This window comes from Crinia signifera, chromosome 19, assembly GCF_055691185.1.
Source record: "Crinia signifera chromosome 19, ASM5569118v1, whole genome shotgun sequence".
Taxonomy (NCBI): Eukaryota; Metazoa; Chordata; class Amphibia; order Anura; family Myobatrachidae; genus Crinia; species Crinia signifera.
The window spans coordinates 15,332,072-15,350,641 of record NC_139226.1 but is presented as its reverse complement, the minus strand read 5'-3'; the positions used below and the strand labels follow the sequence as shown (position 1 = coordinate 15,350,641).

The following is an 18,570-nucleotide window of genomic DNA, read 5'->3' as shown; positions in this document are numbered from 1 at the left end:
TCCTGCTGGAGCCTGCACAAAAATAGCCCTGGTTATACCGTTTCATGATAATTTTTCATGTTACATAATTTTTTTCTGATTGTGCATATTAATATGTTCAGGCGTTGTACTGAGTAATGTCTCCTAATGGGCTCTTGAAGTTTTACTGAAGCTTTCTGGGATGCAGCCGGGGAGGAGCCTGCCTCTTCAAGTCATAGCATAGGTGCCTTGGCTCCTCCAGACCCACTACATCCCATGGTTGAGCTGTGTCACCAGGATGGACTCAGAGAAAGGGATTTGAACGGTAAGTTCTTACAAAAATCCCCTTGTTGATGTTTACAAGCAGTTGTAGTGGGGAAAAGAAGATGAAGGTGCAACCAATACTATCAAGAGATTTTCTATAATATTGTAACATTATAATTGTGTTTAACTTCTTTCCCTGAATATTTTATGTGTCAAATATATTTGTACTTTTTCTTCATCTTTCAGGTAATTCGCTAACCTGCACAAAATGCATTGGGCGGAGCAGCTTGCCGTGTTCTGGACCAGAAGTGATATGTCAGTCTCCGCATGATGCGTGTATTTCCATCTACACAGAATCTCTGCTTGGTATGATATTATATATTATTTTGGTCTACTAAAGGCAAAACATCTTCTAATGACAACTGATTGCAAAAAATCATAGAATCAAAGTATATCAATAAATAGCTAAGCTTTTCTTTATTCTTTCCTTTGTGTTATAACATTAACCCTTAAATTCACTTAAAACACAAAAAGCCTTTATGGCAGCTAAGTTTGAACCTACTGATGTAGCACAAAATTACTATTTACACCATCATTCAATATAGGCGGCATATTCAAAACAGTATTTAACCTCTGAATTCTGACCTACATGTCACCGATGTGACCAAGCCTCTCCTGAGGCGAAACGTGCGTCATCTGACCTGACTAAACCTTCCGTACTATTGTTAGAAAATGTGAGATTTGCAGCACAAAACATTCTGGTGATAAGGGGCAATTTGGTATTGCAGCCCAATATGTTTGTTATCAAATTTCCCCTGTCATACAAAGAACTTGAGATCCATACATTTTTTTATGAAAAATAAGTGCCAGGGAGCTAATGGACCACCCCATAGGAGTATTTGCCACAAAGACCGCCCCCGAGGAGCATCTGCCTCAAAGTGATGATAATTCTAGTGTATATTATTTACATTATTCTAAATGAAAATTGAAATGACTAGTTTTTCAGCAAAACACTGTTTGTTACAGTATTGTATTTTTTTTCTCCATTTAATCTGTTTTTTATCTACAGCTGGAGTTGGGGAAAATAAAATGTTTGCAAGAGACTGCGGAACACGCAGAGTATGTTCCAGTGAGATGAGTATGAGTAATCATTTATCCAAAATCAAGAACAGCATCACCTGCTGTTACTCAGACAATTGTAACCCTCCGCAGCCTGTCCGTAAGTGTCCATTATCCATTGACTTGTAGTGGGAACAACAAGGGATTATCTATGCCACTTACACCATGGATGTGAAGGGATTTAACGCTTTCATTGCAAAGAATGGTTGGAACTCATCGTTCCTATTTACCTTAAAACTGTGATTGACGTATCCCGCTTTCGTCATCCACAGCAAAGTGTTCTCTCTCACCTCCACTGCATTTACTAACCTTCTCCCTATCTGCACTTATCATGTGTGGGCAGTAAGGTAACTCAAAATTTTGAAGAAAAAAAACCCTGAAAAAAAATTCCGGTCCCTCCCCCATTCATTAGATTTTTTTTTTTTTTAAACGATCATGTAACTACCTGGCATAGAGCATGTAACCCCCAGCAAAGAGCATGTAACACAGAGCAACAAGCATTAAACCCCATTGAAGCATTAAAATGAGCATGTAGGTAATTTAATTATAATTAATGTATGGGTGCAGAAACTTTTTTGGGCAAAGGGGCCCATACTGTATATCTAGTTATGCCACTTTGCAAGCACAGAGTGTTTCCTGCACAGAGTGTTCCTGCACAGCATGTTTTTACTTCTTAGTACAGCTATTCTCCTCAATTAATGCAAATATCATAAGCATGTTACACAAATACCAAATGAAAAGCTGTATTTCAGTCAATTCTGTTTCCTTTCTGTTTGATATTTTGAAGTGCCCCCGGATTACATCAATGAAAATGGTGTCAGGTGCAAGTCATGCTTTGATCTGTCAGACAAGCCCTGTCAGTCTGATGCATTCGTGGATTGCCTCGGGGAAGAGAAAACGTGCATCTCTCTGGTCACATCTGTAAAAGGTAATTGCTGTTATTGAGTATTTGCCTATTTGTGCAGTCTCCATATCTACCGGAAGATTTCTACACTAACACAACCGAAGCGTCACCGTTTCTAAAGCATGGAAAGTGAAGTGAGCCAGCAAGGATACACGTTTGTATGGTATCTGGGCGGCGGAACGATGGGGATGAGGTCAACAATACCATGGTTGACCACTAGAGGTCGACGGCATCTAGTTAGATGTCTTAATGTGGTTGACCGGGTTTACATAGACACTGACGCTGGATCGATGGGAGGCAAGCGTTGATGGGGAACCTGGTGACAGTGGTAAAGTTGATAAAAGGTTTTTCATCTTTTTGTTGGTGCCGGTCCACTTGGTTCCTACTTCCTACTACCCAAGTGGACATAGGCCCTTATTCTGGTTCGCTCGCAAAGGCAAATTCCTTCACAAATGGACAAAACCATGTGCACTGCATGTGGGGCAGATGTAACATGTGCAGAGAGAATTAGATTTGGGAGGGTTATTTTGTCCCACCCAAATCTAATTATCCCCACCCAAATAAAATCAAATCCTATCTGCACATGTTACATCTGCCCCATTTGCAGTGCATATTGTCACACACAGCCGCGGCGGTGCGCGGCGGGCATACTACTCACCCATTCGCGCCCGCCGTCGGCTAGCGTGTAGTGGTCTCCAGGTCAGCGGCAGCAGGCAGCGGCAGTCTGGTGGGCAGCAGGCAGCGTGGGACGCCGGCAAGTGTAGCGGTATGTGCTGTAGGGGCGCCGGGAGGCCGGCGCCACCATCTTGGTTAAGGGCAAATAGCAGATTGGTCCATGTCTGAGGTTTCCGCCCATATTGACCTGACAGCCAATGGCAGCCGCCCTCTAGGGATATAGGGGATCTGCCTAGGCCTGTTCAGTGTCAGTACAAAGAGTCTCCAGAGGCGTTCACAGCTCCCAGCTGACTCCGGCTCTCTGACTCACCTCTCCTGACTTGGGGCCTTGCTTCCAGTGCTCTGTGTTTGGTTTCGGTTCAGCTTAACCCCATCGCTGCCAGTTCTCTCCACAGTCTGGTCTCTGCCTGCATCCCTGAGCTTCCTGGCCTAAGCTCTTCAAGCCGTCTGCTTCCAAGCAACTTCCCATTCTTCAGTCATCATCCATCTTCTTTCAGTCTTCAAGGATCCCTCATTACCATCAAGCACATTCTCTTTCCGGATTCCCTCATTCTTCAAGACCCCAGCCTGCCGTCCTCAGTGCCCTGAACTATCATTGTTTAAATGAACTTTTTCTTCTTTCAAGTGCCTTGCTGGCCAATCGTTATTATTACCACTAACTGCCACTTAAAGAAAGTATTCAAGTGTGTATTGTTCCATTTATGAATTCTATTATTAAACGATTTAATCCTTCCTCCTCTGGTCCGTCTCCGGTTGCTACACACCACACGACTTCATCCAGCCCTTCCGTTGTGACAGTTTGTACTGACCCGATGGAGTCGGGTGAAGAACAGGCTGCCATGGCGGACGCATTTCACAGCATCGTGGCTCGTCTGGAGCAAGTAGAGGCTACCCAACACCAAGTGGCTCAATTTCTTCAGGCCTTGTCTCCGCCCCAGGCGGCCCCCTCAGTTTCTGTGGCTACAGCACCAGAGGTTCAAGTTCCTGTTCCTACACCTGGACCCGTAGTTCCTCATCACATGAAATTACCAACCCCCAGCAAATATGATGGTTCACCAAAAGGATGCCGTGGGTTTCTGAACCAATGCGATGTGCATTTCACCTTACAGTCATCTCACTTTACTACCTCCAAGGCAAAGGTGGCTTATATTGTGTCTCTCCTGGCAGGGTCAGCTTTGGACTGGGTGTCCCCTCTCTGGGAACGGGCTGATCCCCTGCTCAATGACTATGAAGCTTTCAATACCTCTTTCCGTCGCATCTTCGACGAACCTGGCAGAGTGTCTTCTGCCGCTACTGAAATCCTGAGGATCCGCAAGGGTAGTCGTTCAGTGGGACAATATGCTGTGCAGTTCCAGACTCTGGCTTCGGAATTAAAGTGGAACGAAGAGGCTCTCGTCTCCGCCTTCTGGAATGGGCTGGCAGGTCGTATCAAGGACGAATTAACTACCCATGACTCTCCTGCTACTTTGGCTGAACTCATCTCCTTGTGCAACAAAGTAGATCTACGGATGCAGGAGCGTCAACTAGAGAGAAATCGCTCCGATCGTCTCCGCCCTCGTCTCACCATTAACGCTGTTCCTGTTCCTAGACCAGGTCCCTCCACAACCACACCTCCAGACGAACCCATGCAGATCAACCGCTCTCAGCTTTCCTTTGAAGAAAAGTCCCGTAGACGTCGTGAGAATCTTTGCATGTACTGCGGTTCTTCCGCTCATCTGCTGTCTTCCTGTCCACTGCGTCCGGGAAACTACCGTTTCTAACCTCCCCGAGGGAGGCCAGGTTAGGAGTCCTGCTTTCATCTCCCTCGTCGACGGTACCCACCATTCCTGTTACCCTTGTGTGCCCTCAGGGGAAAATCAAGATCCAGGCTCTACTAGATTCCGGAGCGGCTGGGAACTTCCTTTCCTCTTCTTTCGTCCTTCAACATTCCTTGACGGTGCAACCTTTGGCCCATCCGTTGGTTCTCACTGCAGTAGATGGGAGTCGCATCAGCAGTGGGCAAATCACCCTTCAAACCAATCCAATGACAGTTCTCGTGGGTGCTTTACATCAAGAGACTCTAGAATTTTTTGTCCTTCCTCAGTCCTCACACCAGGTAGTCCTGGGCCTACCATGGCTTACTAAACACAACCCTCATATTGATTGGACCAGTATGGAGATCAAAGCCTGGGGTACGAACTGCCTAACTACTTGCATGCCTCGTGTCATTCCACTCCATCAAACTAATCCTCAAGAAGTGGGAGGTTGAAGTCTTTCGCCTTCACCAGCTTCACCCTTGACGTTACCCACACCATATCTTTCTTTTTCTGACGTCTTCAGCAAGGGAGGTGCCGATACCCTGCCGCCTCATCGTCCCTGGGACTGTCCGATAGAGTTGTGACCTGGGAAGTTCCCACCGCGGGGCCGCATCTACCCCTTGTCTCTGCCTGAGACCAAAGTCATGTCTGACTACATTCGTGAGAACTTGAATAAAGGGTTCATTCGCCCATTCTTCAGTCATCATCCATCTTCTTTTAGTCTTCAAGGATCCCTCATTACCATCAAGCACATTCTCTTTCCGGATTCCTTAATTCTTCAAGACCCCAGCCTGCCGTCCTCAGTGCCCTGAACTATCATTGTTTAAATAAACTTTTTCTTCTTTCAAGTGCCTTGCTGGCCAATCGTTATTATTACCACTAACTGCCACTTAAAGAAAGTATTCAAGTGTGTATTGTTCCATTTATGAATTCTATTATTAAACCTGCACGATTTAATCCTTCCTCCTCTGGTCCGTCTCCGGTTGCTACACACCACACGACTTCATCCAGCCCTTCAGTTGTGACAGTTTGTACTGACCCGATGGAGTCGGGTGAAGAACAGGCTTCCATGGCGGACGCATTTCACAGCATCGTGGCTCGTCTGGAGCAAGTAGAGGCTACCCAACACCAAGTGGCTAAATTTCTTCAGGCCTTGTCTCCGCCCCAGGCGGCCCCCTCAGTTTCTGTGGCTACAGCACCAGAGGTTCCAGTTCCTGTTCCTACACCTGGACCCGTAGTTCCTCATCACATGAAATTACCAACCCCCAGCAAATATGATGGTTCACCAAAAGGATGCCGTGGGTTTCTGAACCAATGCGATGTGCATTTCACCTTACAGTCATCTCACTTTCCTACCTCCAAGGCAAAGGTGGCTTATATTGTGTCTCTCCTGGCAGGGTCAGCTTTGGACTGGGTGTCCCCTCTCTGGGAACGGGCTGATCCCCTGCTCAATGACTATGAAGCTTTCATTACCTCTTTCCGTCTCATCTTCGACGAACCTGGCAGAGTGTCTTCTGCCGCTACTGAAATCCTGAGGATTCGCAAGGGTAGTCGTTCAGTGGGACAATATGCTGTGCAGTTCCAGACTCTGGCTTCGGAATTAAAGTGGAACGAAGAGGCTCTCGTCTCCGCCTTCTGGAATGGGCTGGCAGGTCGTATCAAGGACGAATTAACTACCCATGACTCTCCTGCTACTTTGGCTGAACTCATCTCCTTGTGCAACAAAGTAGATCTACGGATGCAGGAGCGTCAACTAGAGAGAAATCGCTCCGATCGTCTCCGCCCTCGTCTCACCATTAACGCTGTTCCTGTTCCTAGACCAGGTTCCTCCACAACCACACCTCCAGACGAACCCATGCGGATCAACCGCTCTCGGCTTTCCTTTGAAGAAAAGTCCCGTAGACGTCGTGAGAATCTTTGCATGTACTGCGGTTCTTCCGCTCATCTGCTGTTTTCCTGTCCACTGCGTCCGGGAAACAACCGTTCCTAACCTCCCCGAGGGAGGCAAGGTTAGGAGTCCTGCTTTCATCTCCCTCGTCGACGGTACCCACCATTCCTGTTACCCTTGTGTGCCCTCAGGGGAAAATCAAGATCCAGGCTCTACTAGATTCCGGAGCGGCTGGGAACTTCCTTTCCTCTTCTTTCGTCCTTCAACATTCCTTGACGGTGCAACCTTTGGCCCATCCGTTGGTTCTCACTGCAGTAGATGGGAGTCGCATCAGCAGTGGGCAAATCACCCTTCAAACCAATCCAATGACAGTTCTCGTGGGTGCTTTACATCAAGAAACTCTAGAATTTTTTGTCCTTCCTCAGTCCTCACACCAGGTAGTCCTGGGCCTACCATGGCTTACTAAACACAACCCTCATATTGATTGGACCAGTATGGAGATCAAAGCCTGGGGTACGAACTGCCTAACTACTTGCATGCCTCGTGTCATTCCACTCCATCAAACTAATCCTCAAGAAGTGGGAGGTTCCAGTCTTTCGCCTTCACCAGCTTCACCCTTGACATTACCCACACCATGGGTGAGATTTAATAGGATGAGAGATTCAGAAAGTGAGAGATTTGGTAAGAAATCTCCAGTTTTTTTTAAAGTGGCAATCATTTACACTGCAAAACCAGTTTGATTTTGCAGTGTAAATGATTGCCTCTTTAAAAAACCTGGAGATTTCTTACCAAATCTCTCACTTTCTGAATCTCTCATCCTATTAAATCTCACCCCGTATCTTTCTTTTTCTGACGTCTTCAGCAAGGGAGGTGCCAATACCCTGCCGCCTCATCGTCCCTGGGACTGTCCGATAGAGTTGATACCTGGGAAGTTCCCACCGCGGGGCCGCATCTACCCCTTGTCTCTGCCTGAGACCAAAGTCATGTCTGACTACATTCGTGAGAACTTGAATAAAGGGTTCATTCGCCCATCTACTTTGCCAGCCGGAGCGGGGTTTTTCTTTGTAAAAAAAAAAGATGGAACCCTTCGGCCGTGTATCGACTACAGGGGTCTTAACGATATCACGATCAAGAACCGCTATCCTTTACCCCTTATCACTGAATTATTAGATAAAATCCGAGGGGCTTCCATCTTTACTAAGTTGGATCTAAGAGGGGCGTACAACTTGATCCGAATTCGATCTGGAGATGAGTGGAAGACGGCTTTCAACACCCGAGACGGCCACTACGAATACCTGGTGATGCCATTTGGTCTTTGCAACGCTCCAGCCGTCTTCCAACAATTTGTAAACCACATATTTCGAGATTTACTGTATCATTCCGTTGTGGTGTATCTCGATGACATCCTCATCTTCTCGTCTAACCTCCATCTCCATCGGCAAACAGTAGCTGAGGTCTTGAGGCGCCTTCGCCAAAATAAATTGTTCTGCAAGATAGACAAGTGCGTCTTTGAGGTCACTTCCATTCCATTCCTTGGCCACATCCTCTCCAGCACTGGGATAGAGATGGATCCAGAAAAAGGAAAAACAATCTTAGACTGGACAGCGCCCACCATGCTTAAAGGCATCCAGAGGTTTCTGGGCTTTTCAAATTATTATCGTCGTTTCATCCAGGAACTTCTCCACCCTTGCTGTACCCCTTACTGCTCTTAACCGTAAGGGCTCTGATCCAAGTCAGTGGTAACCTGAGGCCTCCCAAGCCTTCCAACAACTAAAGGATGCTTTTGTCACCGCCCCAATCCTTCTCCAGCCAAACCTCGACAAACCCTTTATTCTTGAGGTGGACGCATCCTCAGAGGGGGTAGGGGCAATCTTGTCGCAGAGAGGGGAGGACCAGGTGCTTCACCCCTGTGCCTTCTTCTCCAAGAAGTTTCTTCCAGCAGAGAAGAAATACCCCATTGGGGAGCAGGAGTTACTGGCAGTCAAATCTGCGTTGGAGGAGTGGCGGTACCTCCTGGAGGGGGCACGACATAAAATTACTGTGTATTCCGACCATAAAAATCTCTCATTCCTCAAGCACACTCAATGTCTTACAGCTCGTCAAGCCCACTGGGCCATGTTCTTCGAACGCTTCGATTTTCAAATCAGATTCAGACCCGGAACGATGAATGCCAAGGCCGATGCTCTTTCACGCTCTTTTGAAACATCAGCTGATCTTGAGACTCCTCCTCGACCCATCCTCGATCCTCTGGTCTTTGCTCAAGTAACAGTCCAGCCTTCACCTCCGCCAGGCAAGACCTTCGTTCCCCTCAGTCTCTGCAAGAGAGTGCTGTCCTGGGCACACGCTTTCCGTTTCGCAGGGCATACTGGGGCACAGAAGACCTTAATGTTCCTGTTACGTTCATACTGGTGGCCTACCATTCGTCGCGATGTAACCAGCTTTGTCGCCTCCTGTGTAAAATGCGCCCAGCATAAGACCTCCAGAAAGTCCCCTGCCGGTCCTCTTCTACCTCTAGCCATACCAACAGAACCATGGTCCCACCTGTCTATGGACTTTATTTGCGAACTTCCTCCCTCCAAAGGGCATAAGGTAATTTGGGTGGTGGTTGACCGGTTTTCTATAATGGTGCACTTCTTCCCATTGAAAGGCCTTCCATCCGCTCCAGTGTTGGCTCAGCTCTTCATTTCCACCATCTTCAAACTCCATGGGTTGTCCAAAGAGATTATATCTGACCGTGGAGTGCAGTTTGTCGCAAAGTTTTGGAGGGCTCTCTGTTCCGCTGTACAAGTCAAGCTCAAGTTCTCCACTGCATTCCACCCACAAACCAACGGACAGACAGAACGTGTCAACCAGGACTTGGAGGCCTTCATTCGTTTGTTCATCTCTTCCTCTCAAGACGACTGGGTAGACCTTCTGCCTTGGGCGGAATTTGCGCACAACAATTCTTATCATTCATCCTCCGGCACCACTCCCTTTTTTACTGTCTTTGGCAAACATCCCCGATCTCCAGAGTTCTCAGATCTATCATTGCCCGATGTCCCTGCAGCTGCTTCTTCCCTACAACGGTTTGCAAAGATCTGGTCAGATGTTCATACCGCTCTCCTCAAAGCATCCGCTCGATATAAAAGGATGGCGGACAGGAAAAGAAGAGCGGCTCCTAAGTTGAAGGTTGGAGATCGAGTATGGCTGTCTACCCACCATATACGCCTTCGGTTACCATCCATGAAGCTGGCTCCTCGGTTCATCGGGCCGTACCCAATCACTCAGGTGATTAATCCAGTGGCCTACAGACTACAGCTCCCTTCTTCCTTGAAGATATCAAATTCTTTCCATGTGTCTCTTCTGAAGCCTTTGAGATTGAACTTATATCAGAAGAAGGTGCCTCTAAGCCTCCCAAGATTGGCTCAGAGAGAGAGAGAGACAGAGTTCGAGGTGAGGCGCATTATCGACTCACGTTGCCGCAATACCCATCTTCAGTATCTGGTAGAGTGGCTTGGATTCGGTCCTGAAGAGAATTCCTGGGTTGATGCTGCAGATCTCCATGCTCCCGTCTGGTGAGACAATTCTTTCAAAGGAATCCACACAAGGTGCGTAGGTGCCCTGGGGTCACCCAGAAAGGAGGGGGTACTGTCACACGCAGCCGCGGCGGTGCGCGGTGGGCATACTACTCACCCATTCGCGCCCGCCGTCGGCTAGCGTGTAGTGGTCTCCAGGTCAGCGGCAGCAGGCAGCGGCAGTCTGGTGGGCAGCAGGCAGCGTGGGACGCCGGCAAGTGTAGCGGTATGTGCTGTAGGGGCGCCGGGAGGCCGGCGCCACCATCTTGGTTAAGGGCAAATAGCAGATTGGTCCATGTCTGAGGTTTCCGCCCATACTGACCTGACAGCCAATGGCAGCCGCCCTCTAGGGATATAGGGGATCTGCCTAGGCCTGTTCAGTGTCAGTACAAAGAGTCTCCAGAGGCGTTCACAGCTCCCAGCTGACTCCGGCTCTCTGACTCACCTCTCTTGACTTGGTGCCTTGCTTCCAGTGCTCTGTGTTTGGTTTCGGTTCAGCTTAACCCCATCGCTGCCAGTTCTCTCCACAGTCTGGTCTCTGCCTGCATCCCTGAGCTTCCTGGCCTAAGCTCTTCAAGCCGTCTGCTTCCAAGCAACTTCCCATTCTTCAGTCATCATCCATCTTCTTTCAGTCTTCAAGGATCCCTCATTACCATCAAGCACATTCTCTTTCCGGATTCCCTCATTCTTCAAGACCCCAGCCTGCCGTCCTCAGTGCCCTGAACTATCATTGTTTAAATGAACTTTTTCTTCTTTCAAGTGCCTTGCTGGCCAATCGTTATTATTACCACTAACTGCCACTTAAAGAAAGTATTCAAGTGTGTATTGTTCCATTTATGAATTCTATTATTAAACCTGCACGATTTAATCCTTCCTCCTCTGGTCCGTCTCCGGTTGCTACACACCACACGACTTCATCCAGCCCTTCAGTTGTGACACATATGGTTTTATCCATTTGCGAAGGAATTTGCCTTTGCGAGTGAACAAGAATAACTCCCATAGAGTGGGAATATAATAGTGCACCTCTGACATTCGGCACCAAAAAAAGGCAAAAATCCATATCAACCATGCTACTGTTAACCAAGTTCCAGTCGATGCTTGACTCCCGTCAATCCAGCGTCTCTGTCTATGTAAACCCAGTCGACCAAGTATACAACCAGATGCCGCGACCATGGTATTGTTGACCTCAGCCCCGTTTATCCGCTAATCCATAACCACAACAACCAAGAAGTGTTAAGCTAAAATGCGCAACAATTGCTAAGAAGATAATATCCCCAAGGTGTTCTCCAGAACCCAAGTTTACAAGACCATACACAAAAAGTGAAATAAACCTTCACCAGCGCTGGATAATAAAGGAATTATACTTCCCTTTGTGTGTCTGAAAATGTTATCCTCTGTGTCACCTTATTCATTCAAATTGTACATGCAAAAGAACATATGAATATTCAAAGGGCATAACAGTTTATTATAACACACATCACAAATCCCAAATAGGGTGCATCAAATCACATATAAGAGCAAATGCACATAAAAATCACAAGTAAAGTGGCGAGTGCATAAGAGAGGGATCTGTGGGTAGTTACCAGATGTATGTGAACCGTATGAATAACAGTTCAGATAGAGCATGCAGATAAACAGGTGGTATCCCGGGCACACACAGGAATCAGCAATGCTGTGGTAAAAATGTCCTCAGAGCCGCCTCCGTCTTCCGCATCCAACGGCGCGTTTCAAACCCAGTCTGGGTCCTTTATCAAGGTGCTTACAAGTGTCCAATTTTAAAAGTCCTTTTGTCCAATCACAGAAGTCCAGGGTTAACCAGCAGCAGGTGATGCGGTGTGGCGAATACCGGAACTTCCAGCATCACTGTGCTAACCGCGTCGCTTCCGCTTCCGTCACTTGGCGCATAGCGAGCCACGTGATTCCAATACTACAACAGGGCAGAAGTGTTAAGGGAGCACCCGACGGCATACTACGGACCATGTGACCTTGTGGATGGTCACATGACTGGAGTGAGGAGAACCGCCGAGTGACAGAAGCGGAAGTGATGCGGTTAGCACAGCGATGCCGGAAGTTCCGGTATTCACCGCACTGCATCACCGGCCGCTGGTTAACCCTGAACTTCTGTGATTGGACAAAAGGACTTTTAAAATTGGACACTTGTATGCACATAGGACACACCTTGATTTACTATAACCCAGACCGGGTTTGAAATTCGCCGTTGGATGCGGGAGATGGAGGCGGCTCTGAGGACGTTTTTACCACAGCATTGCTGATTCCTGTGTGTGCCCGGAATACCACCTGTTTATCTGCATGCTCTATCTGAACTGTTATTCATACGGTTCACATATATCTGGTAACTACCCACAGATCCCTCTCTTATGCACTCGCCACTGTTATGCCTTATGAATATTCACATGTTCTTTTGCATCTATAATTTGAATGAATAAGGCGACACAGAGCATAAAATCTTCAGACACACAAAGGGAAGTATAATTCCTTTATTATCCAGCGCTGCTGAAGGTTAATCCCACTTTTTGTGTATGCGCTAATCCATAACCGTTTAGTGACGTCACATACAGGAACATGAAATATACATGATTTGGCCCACATACAACAACATCATTGTCTACCTTAACCACTGTTGAATTTTCATCTGTCATTGTCAATCTACTATACTACACCCCTGGAAATACTCAGTATTCAATCACTGCACGGAAATGTACATAAATATAGACTTCTGTTTGGCGGGATGTAATAGTGTTCGAGTTCGCCAGAGGTACAGATGCTGATTGAGCTAGGGCTTTTTTTTAAAGCGGCGATCATTTACAGGGCAAATCCATGCCTTGTAAATGCTGATTGCCGTTTTAAGGGCTCACCCGGCTTCTGGCACCTGGTGCATTCTAACAGGGTGAAAAACAACATGGATTTATCAGGATCTACCAGGATCCGAAACAGCATGGGTTTACTGGGGGGAGATCATGTCAAACAAATCTTATTGACTTTTTGACTAGGTGACTGGGTGACTAAAGTAATAGATCAAGGTGGGGCTGTAGATGTAGCTTATCTAGACTTTAGTAAGACTTTTGACACTGTCCCACATCGCAGACTGTTAAATAAACTTGAAGCTTGGGATTGGATTCTTGGGATAGGTTGGTTGAATGGATAAGATCTTGGTTGCAGGACAGAAAACAGAGAGTTGTAGTAAACTGAGTACAGTGAAAGGAGGGAAAGGTTACAAGTGGGGTACCCCAGGGATCTGTACTTGGACCAGTGCTTTTTAATATCTTTATTTGTGATATTGCAAATGGAATTGAGGGTAAAATGTGCCTTTTTCCATATGACACAAAGGTATGCAACAGGGTAGGCACACCAGGAGGGGTAAAACAAATGATTGATGATCTGGGAAAGTGATATAGGTAAAACAAATGATTGGTGATCTAGGAAAGTGATATAGGTAAAACAAATGATTGGTGATCTAGGAAGATTAGAGGAATGGTCAAGAGCATGGGAACTACAGTTTAATGCCCAAAAATGCAAAATCATGCACTTGGGTCTCAAAATTCCAAAGACTAAATATAGTATAAATGGCATAATGGAAACTACTGAGGATGAGAGGGATCTAGGTGTCACTAAATACAATTTAAACATGATTGGGTAGGCATATTGATATCCTTACAAAGGAATAAGGATCAAATATGGTTTGAGGTAACAAGTTTAAAAAAAGGGGCAGACTAGATGGGCCCATTGGTTCTTATCTGCCAGCAAATTCTATGTTTCTATATTCTCTGTTATCAGCTGTGCCATAAATGTGTTCTTATACCAGTGGTTCCCAAACTTTTGGGGATCACGGCACCCCTGAGTATCAGATTTTTTTCACGGCACCCCTAGGGCCAAAGTGTCTCATTGATAAAATTATAAAAAAATATTCAATTGAGTAAATTGTGTATATATCTCATCCCTAGTGTCAGTTATGTGGTAATGGACAGGATTCACTTATGTTTGTGCACATTTTGACTATTACATTAGTCATGAAAAATGTTTATGGTCATGGACCACCAACCCAGGGCACTCCTGCAAGTCTCCCAAGGCACCTTAGGGTGCCACGGCACACAGTTTGACATTTGTGAAAACTGAACCATGAAACTTGTGGTAACCCATAGCAACCAATCCTATTGCAATGATCATTTATCTATCGTAGATTAGACAAGTTGAATGTTCCAAGTGTCTAAATCACTGGCGTATCTATAATGGGTGCAAGCTATGTGGTATGCCTAGGTCCAGCGGGGCCTTCAAGGCACACCTTGCACCCATTCAACATTCAATACTTCCACCCCCCCCCCCCCCGCCCGAAGTCCAGCAGCTGCAGCGTCGGCTCTGAAATATCACCAGGAAAATGGCGCAGTGGACATTCTTCCAGTAGTTTGCTCATACACAATTGGAAAATCACTGAGAAAATGTCTCCTGTACCATTTTCCCGGATACTTGTACATGCACAGTAGACTCAGTAGTAGAGCTGATGATAGCCAATCCCTCCAGCCTGGAATTTGGGGCACAGGACTCACTTCCAGTGCAGGCCCTGGGCCCCCCTCCCCCTTCCTCACTTGACTTACCGTAACCCTGGAGGTCCCGGAGCGCAGACTTCTCAGGATGCTGGCGGCCAATTAAAATGTAGCACCGGCTGCAGAGCCAATCAGAGCTTGCATACAGGCAGACGCTCTTATTGACGGGCGGTATGTGAGCTCTGATTGGCAGCAGTTTAATTGGCTGCCGGCATCCTGGTTGAAAATGCCTGCTCTCTGGGACCTGCTATATTAAACACAGCGGAGGCAGTCGGGGGGGGGGGGTTGCGGTTGGCAAAATGAGCTGCCCGGGCCCTTCCAGAGGCCAGGGCCCAGGACAGCTGTACTCACAGTACCCCCCTATTGACGGCCCTGCCTCCAGCTCACAGACAATGTCTAGACCAGCATGCATTGCAATAGTTTTGGCATTCCCTAACAGCAAAACTGTGGCAAGGCATGATGGGACTTGTAGTTTCACAACAGCTGAAGGGCCAAGGTTGGACATTCCTGGTCTAGATTGACAGTCATGAGGACGACAGCAAAAGGTGGACATACACATAGTCGACATGGTGGACATGGCATTTGGTCGACATGGAGAAGGTTGACACATGAAAAGGTCGACATGATTTTTTCAACTATTTTTGGTGTCCTGGGTCCGACCCAGCAGTGGCGATCAGAAAGCGGTATAAAACGCCAATGTATATGTTATTTATGTTGTATTCCTTTGTTTCCCCAGTGGGATTCACCGACGGAGGGTCTATTAGTACCAGTGGCTGCGCGACACAAGCCTATTGTGACATTCGTCTAACAGATAATGCCTATAGAGAGGGACTGGTCACCACAAAATCACACGTCAACTGCACGAGCGGAGCTGCTGGACTTCACTACCATTTGTTTTTGCTTCTTATTTCAGCTAGTCTCCTTTTAAAGTTCATATGATCAAGTCAAAGCATTGATCAATTACTGAATCTATGGGCCTGATTAAGGAATGTAAGTAGTGCCACCGCAGCGGCAACCGTAGTACTCAAATATACACAAATGTCGCAGGCGCCTGGATTTGTATTAAGCCAGCTGACCCCTTTGTACATCCCAGCGGTTGCGTAGAAGATGCATCATTGACAATCTTCCCTGACATAAGACCTTCGCAGTATACGCGCTGTGCAGAGAAATTGCGCAAAAAAAATCATTGCACAGGGTAACACATGGATATTGTGTACATCTCTGAATCAGGCCCTGGGTCCATGTATTTAAAGCAGAATATTACATACAAAATGTGCTAATTAAAACAATATACAGTAACGCAATGTATTCAGATATAATAATGTTTAAATTCCATGAGTGACTCAGTAGCTATTTTACTACAGTCAGTTTTGTATCATATCTGCAAATGAATGTATTGTAAAATATGTAATTACTAGTTTCCAGACCATCAAAAATATCAGGATTCTCCCACAACTACTGGGACAGGATGTATAATACAGATTCCATGCAAGCAAGGCATTGGTCAAAATCACACAGCACCAGAGGCAGAACTCTGGGAGGCAATGGAGTCCTCTGCCGCCGGGCTCCTGCTCTCAAGGGGGCACCTCTCCTCCCCTACAATTTTAAATTAATTAATTGGGTACTTGTGTAGTTTCACAGTGCCACCGCGCGCACAGTCTGTCTCAGAAACTTGGCAGCCTGCCAGCCACTCTAGCTATAATGTAATGTAATGTAACGTAGCGCTGCGCAGGCCACTCTAGCTGTAATGTAACGTGATGTAACGTAGCGCTGCGCGTGCCACTCTAGCTGTAATGTAATGAAATGTACCGTGTAAAAAGGACACAAACGGGGCTTCTAAACCACACACCCCGGCACACCGCTACCACAGGGGGTGTCCCCAATGTAGACGCAAACATTTTAGGCGCTTTGAGACGCTTTTAGTGGCTGAATTCACAGTCCCGGCACTTCTGTTGCTTAGTCCCGCGCGGGCAGCGTAACGTAGTCAGTCAGAGCGCTACGCAGTTAGCGTAGTCAGTCAGTCAGTAGTAGCCCTGTGTGAGAGACGGAAGTGCATAATGGCAGTGGCGAACCTGATTATGGCGATGGAGCGTCTGACGCTGTTTAATCTGCCGCAGACGGAGGAGGAGGCGGTGGCTTTCTTGCAGGCCCGCCAGCTCCTGCCGCAGACCCAGACCTGCCCCAATGGCCACCCCATGAGGCTCAGTGTGAAGGAGCGCATGTGGCGCTGGCACATTCGCAGCTGCCGCAAGAAGGTGAGCGTGAGGTCTGCACAGTGGTTTCGGGGGTCTCACCTCAGCTTTGTGACCCTCATCCGCTTCCTATATTGCTGGGCAGAAGAGCTGACCAGCATTAAATTCTGCGGCAGACAGCTCAATATTTCGCAGAAAACAGCCGTGCAGTACAACAACTTGATGAGGGAGGCCTGCACGGTGGACCTGCTGGCGCAGCCTCAGCGGCGAATCAGAGGCCCGGGTCATGTCGTCGAGGTCGACAAGAGCCTCTATGTAAAGAGGAAAAGTAATGTCGGACGGCTCCTGCCCCAGCAGTGGGTATTCGGGGGCATATCCAGGGAGACCGGGCAGTGCTTCATGACTGCGGTGGAGCGGCGGGATGCGGCCACCCTGATGGCTGCCATCGCGGCCCATGTTGAGCCCGGCACCACCTTCTACACGGACTGTTGGAGGGCCTACAACACCCAGCAGCTCCAGCAGGCCGGTTATGTCCACGGAAAGGTGAATCATAAGTTCAACTTCGTTGACCCGGACACTGGGGTGCACACCCAGAATATAGAGCGCCTGTGGGGCAGCTGCAAGTGGCGTAATAAGCGCCAAAGGGGTACCGCGCGCTATCACCTGGACTCCTACCTCCAGGAGTTTATGTGGAGGCAGAGTTTAGGCGCCCAGGACCCCTTCCTACGCATCCTACATGCTCTGACCCTGCTCCCCCTGGTCGAGAAGGAGGATGAGAGCGCCGAGCCGGCCGACTCCTCTGAAAGTGCTGGCGGTGACGTCGACGCAGAAGCTCCTTCCTGTGCAAGTGCTGGCAGTGACGTCGACGCAGAAGCTCCTTCCTGTTCTACCGACCAATCATGACTTTTTAATTAATGTTGGACTTTTTGTTACGCTGATTACTTACATGTTATTCGAATCATTTATATTCTCCAGTTATCTTCCAGTTAAATTTCAACTAAAAAAAAGTTAACAGTTGCCGAAAATGTCGTCATTACTGTCTCAGGTGTGTGAGTGTGCAGGTGTGAATGTGTTCCTGAATCAGCACCACTATCCACGCCCACCCGAAGCGTGGCGAGCGCAGCGAGCCCCGCGAGGGTCGGCGGTACGCGTCCTACGACCTTTTCATACCCCCACTATCCATGTCGGCGTGGAGTTGAGAATAGAAAGTGTGGCGAGTGCAGCGAGCCACCGAGCCCGAAGGGTGGCGAGCGGACGCGGACACCTGTGAAGCCCGCAAGGGGACGCGGATAACTGCGGCGGTACGCGTCCTACGACCTTTTTATACCCCCACTATCCATGTCGGCGTGGAGTTGAGAATAGAAAGTGTGGCGAGTGCAGCGAGCCACCGAGCCCGAAGCGTGGCGAGCGGACACGGACACCTATGAAGCCCGCGAGGGGACGCGGATAGCTGTGAAGGTATCCGCGTCCCCTCGCGGGGCACGCTACGCTCGCCACGCTTCGGGCTCGGTAGCTCGCTGCGCTAGCCACACTTTCTGTTCTCAACTGAACGCCGACGTGGATAGTGGGGGTATGAAAAGGTCGTAGGACGCATACCGCCGCCGCTCGCCACGCTTCGGGTGGCCGTGGATAGTGGGATTTACAAGTTCGACAGCTGTTGC

The 18,570-nt window shown here is 47.9% G+C and overlaps 1 protein-coding gene across 2 annotated transcripts in view; it reads left to right on the top strand.

Moving 5' to 3' along the window:
• Positions 1-17,926, top strand: part of LOC146042171 (uncharacterized) — a 49,073-nt gene extending 31,147 nt beyond the window's left edge. For both annotated transcript variants that reach the window (XM_083162095.1, XM_083162096.1), the window contains exons 2-5: positions 469-588; positions 1,292-1,441; positions 2,129-2,269; positions 15,454-17,926. In XM_083162095.1, coding sequence (XP_083018221.1) covers positions 16,775-17,812 — 1,038 coding nt within the window. In that variant the 5' untranslated portion in view covers positions 469-588; positions 1,292-1,441; positions 2,129-2,269; positions 15,454-16,774 and the 3' untranslated portion in view covers positions 17,813-17,926. The remainder of the gene's footprint in view (positions 1-468; positions 589-1,291; positions 1,442-2,128; positions 2,270-15,453) is intronic.
• The last annotated feature ends 644 nt before the right edge of the window (positions 17,927-18,570 follow it).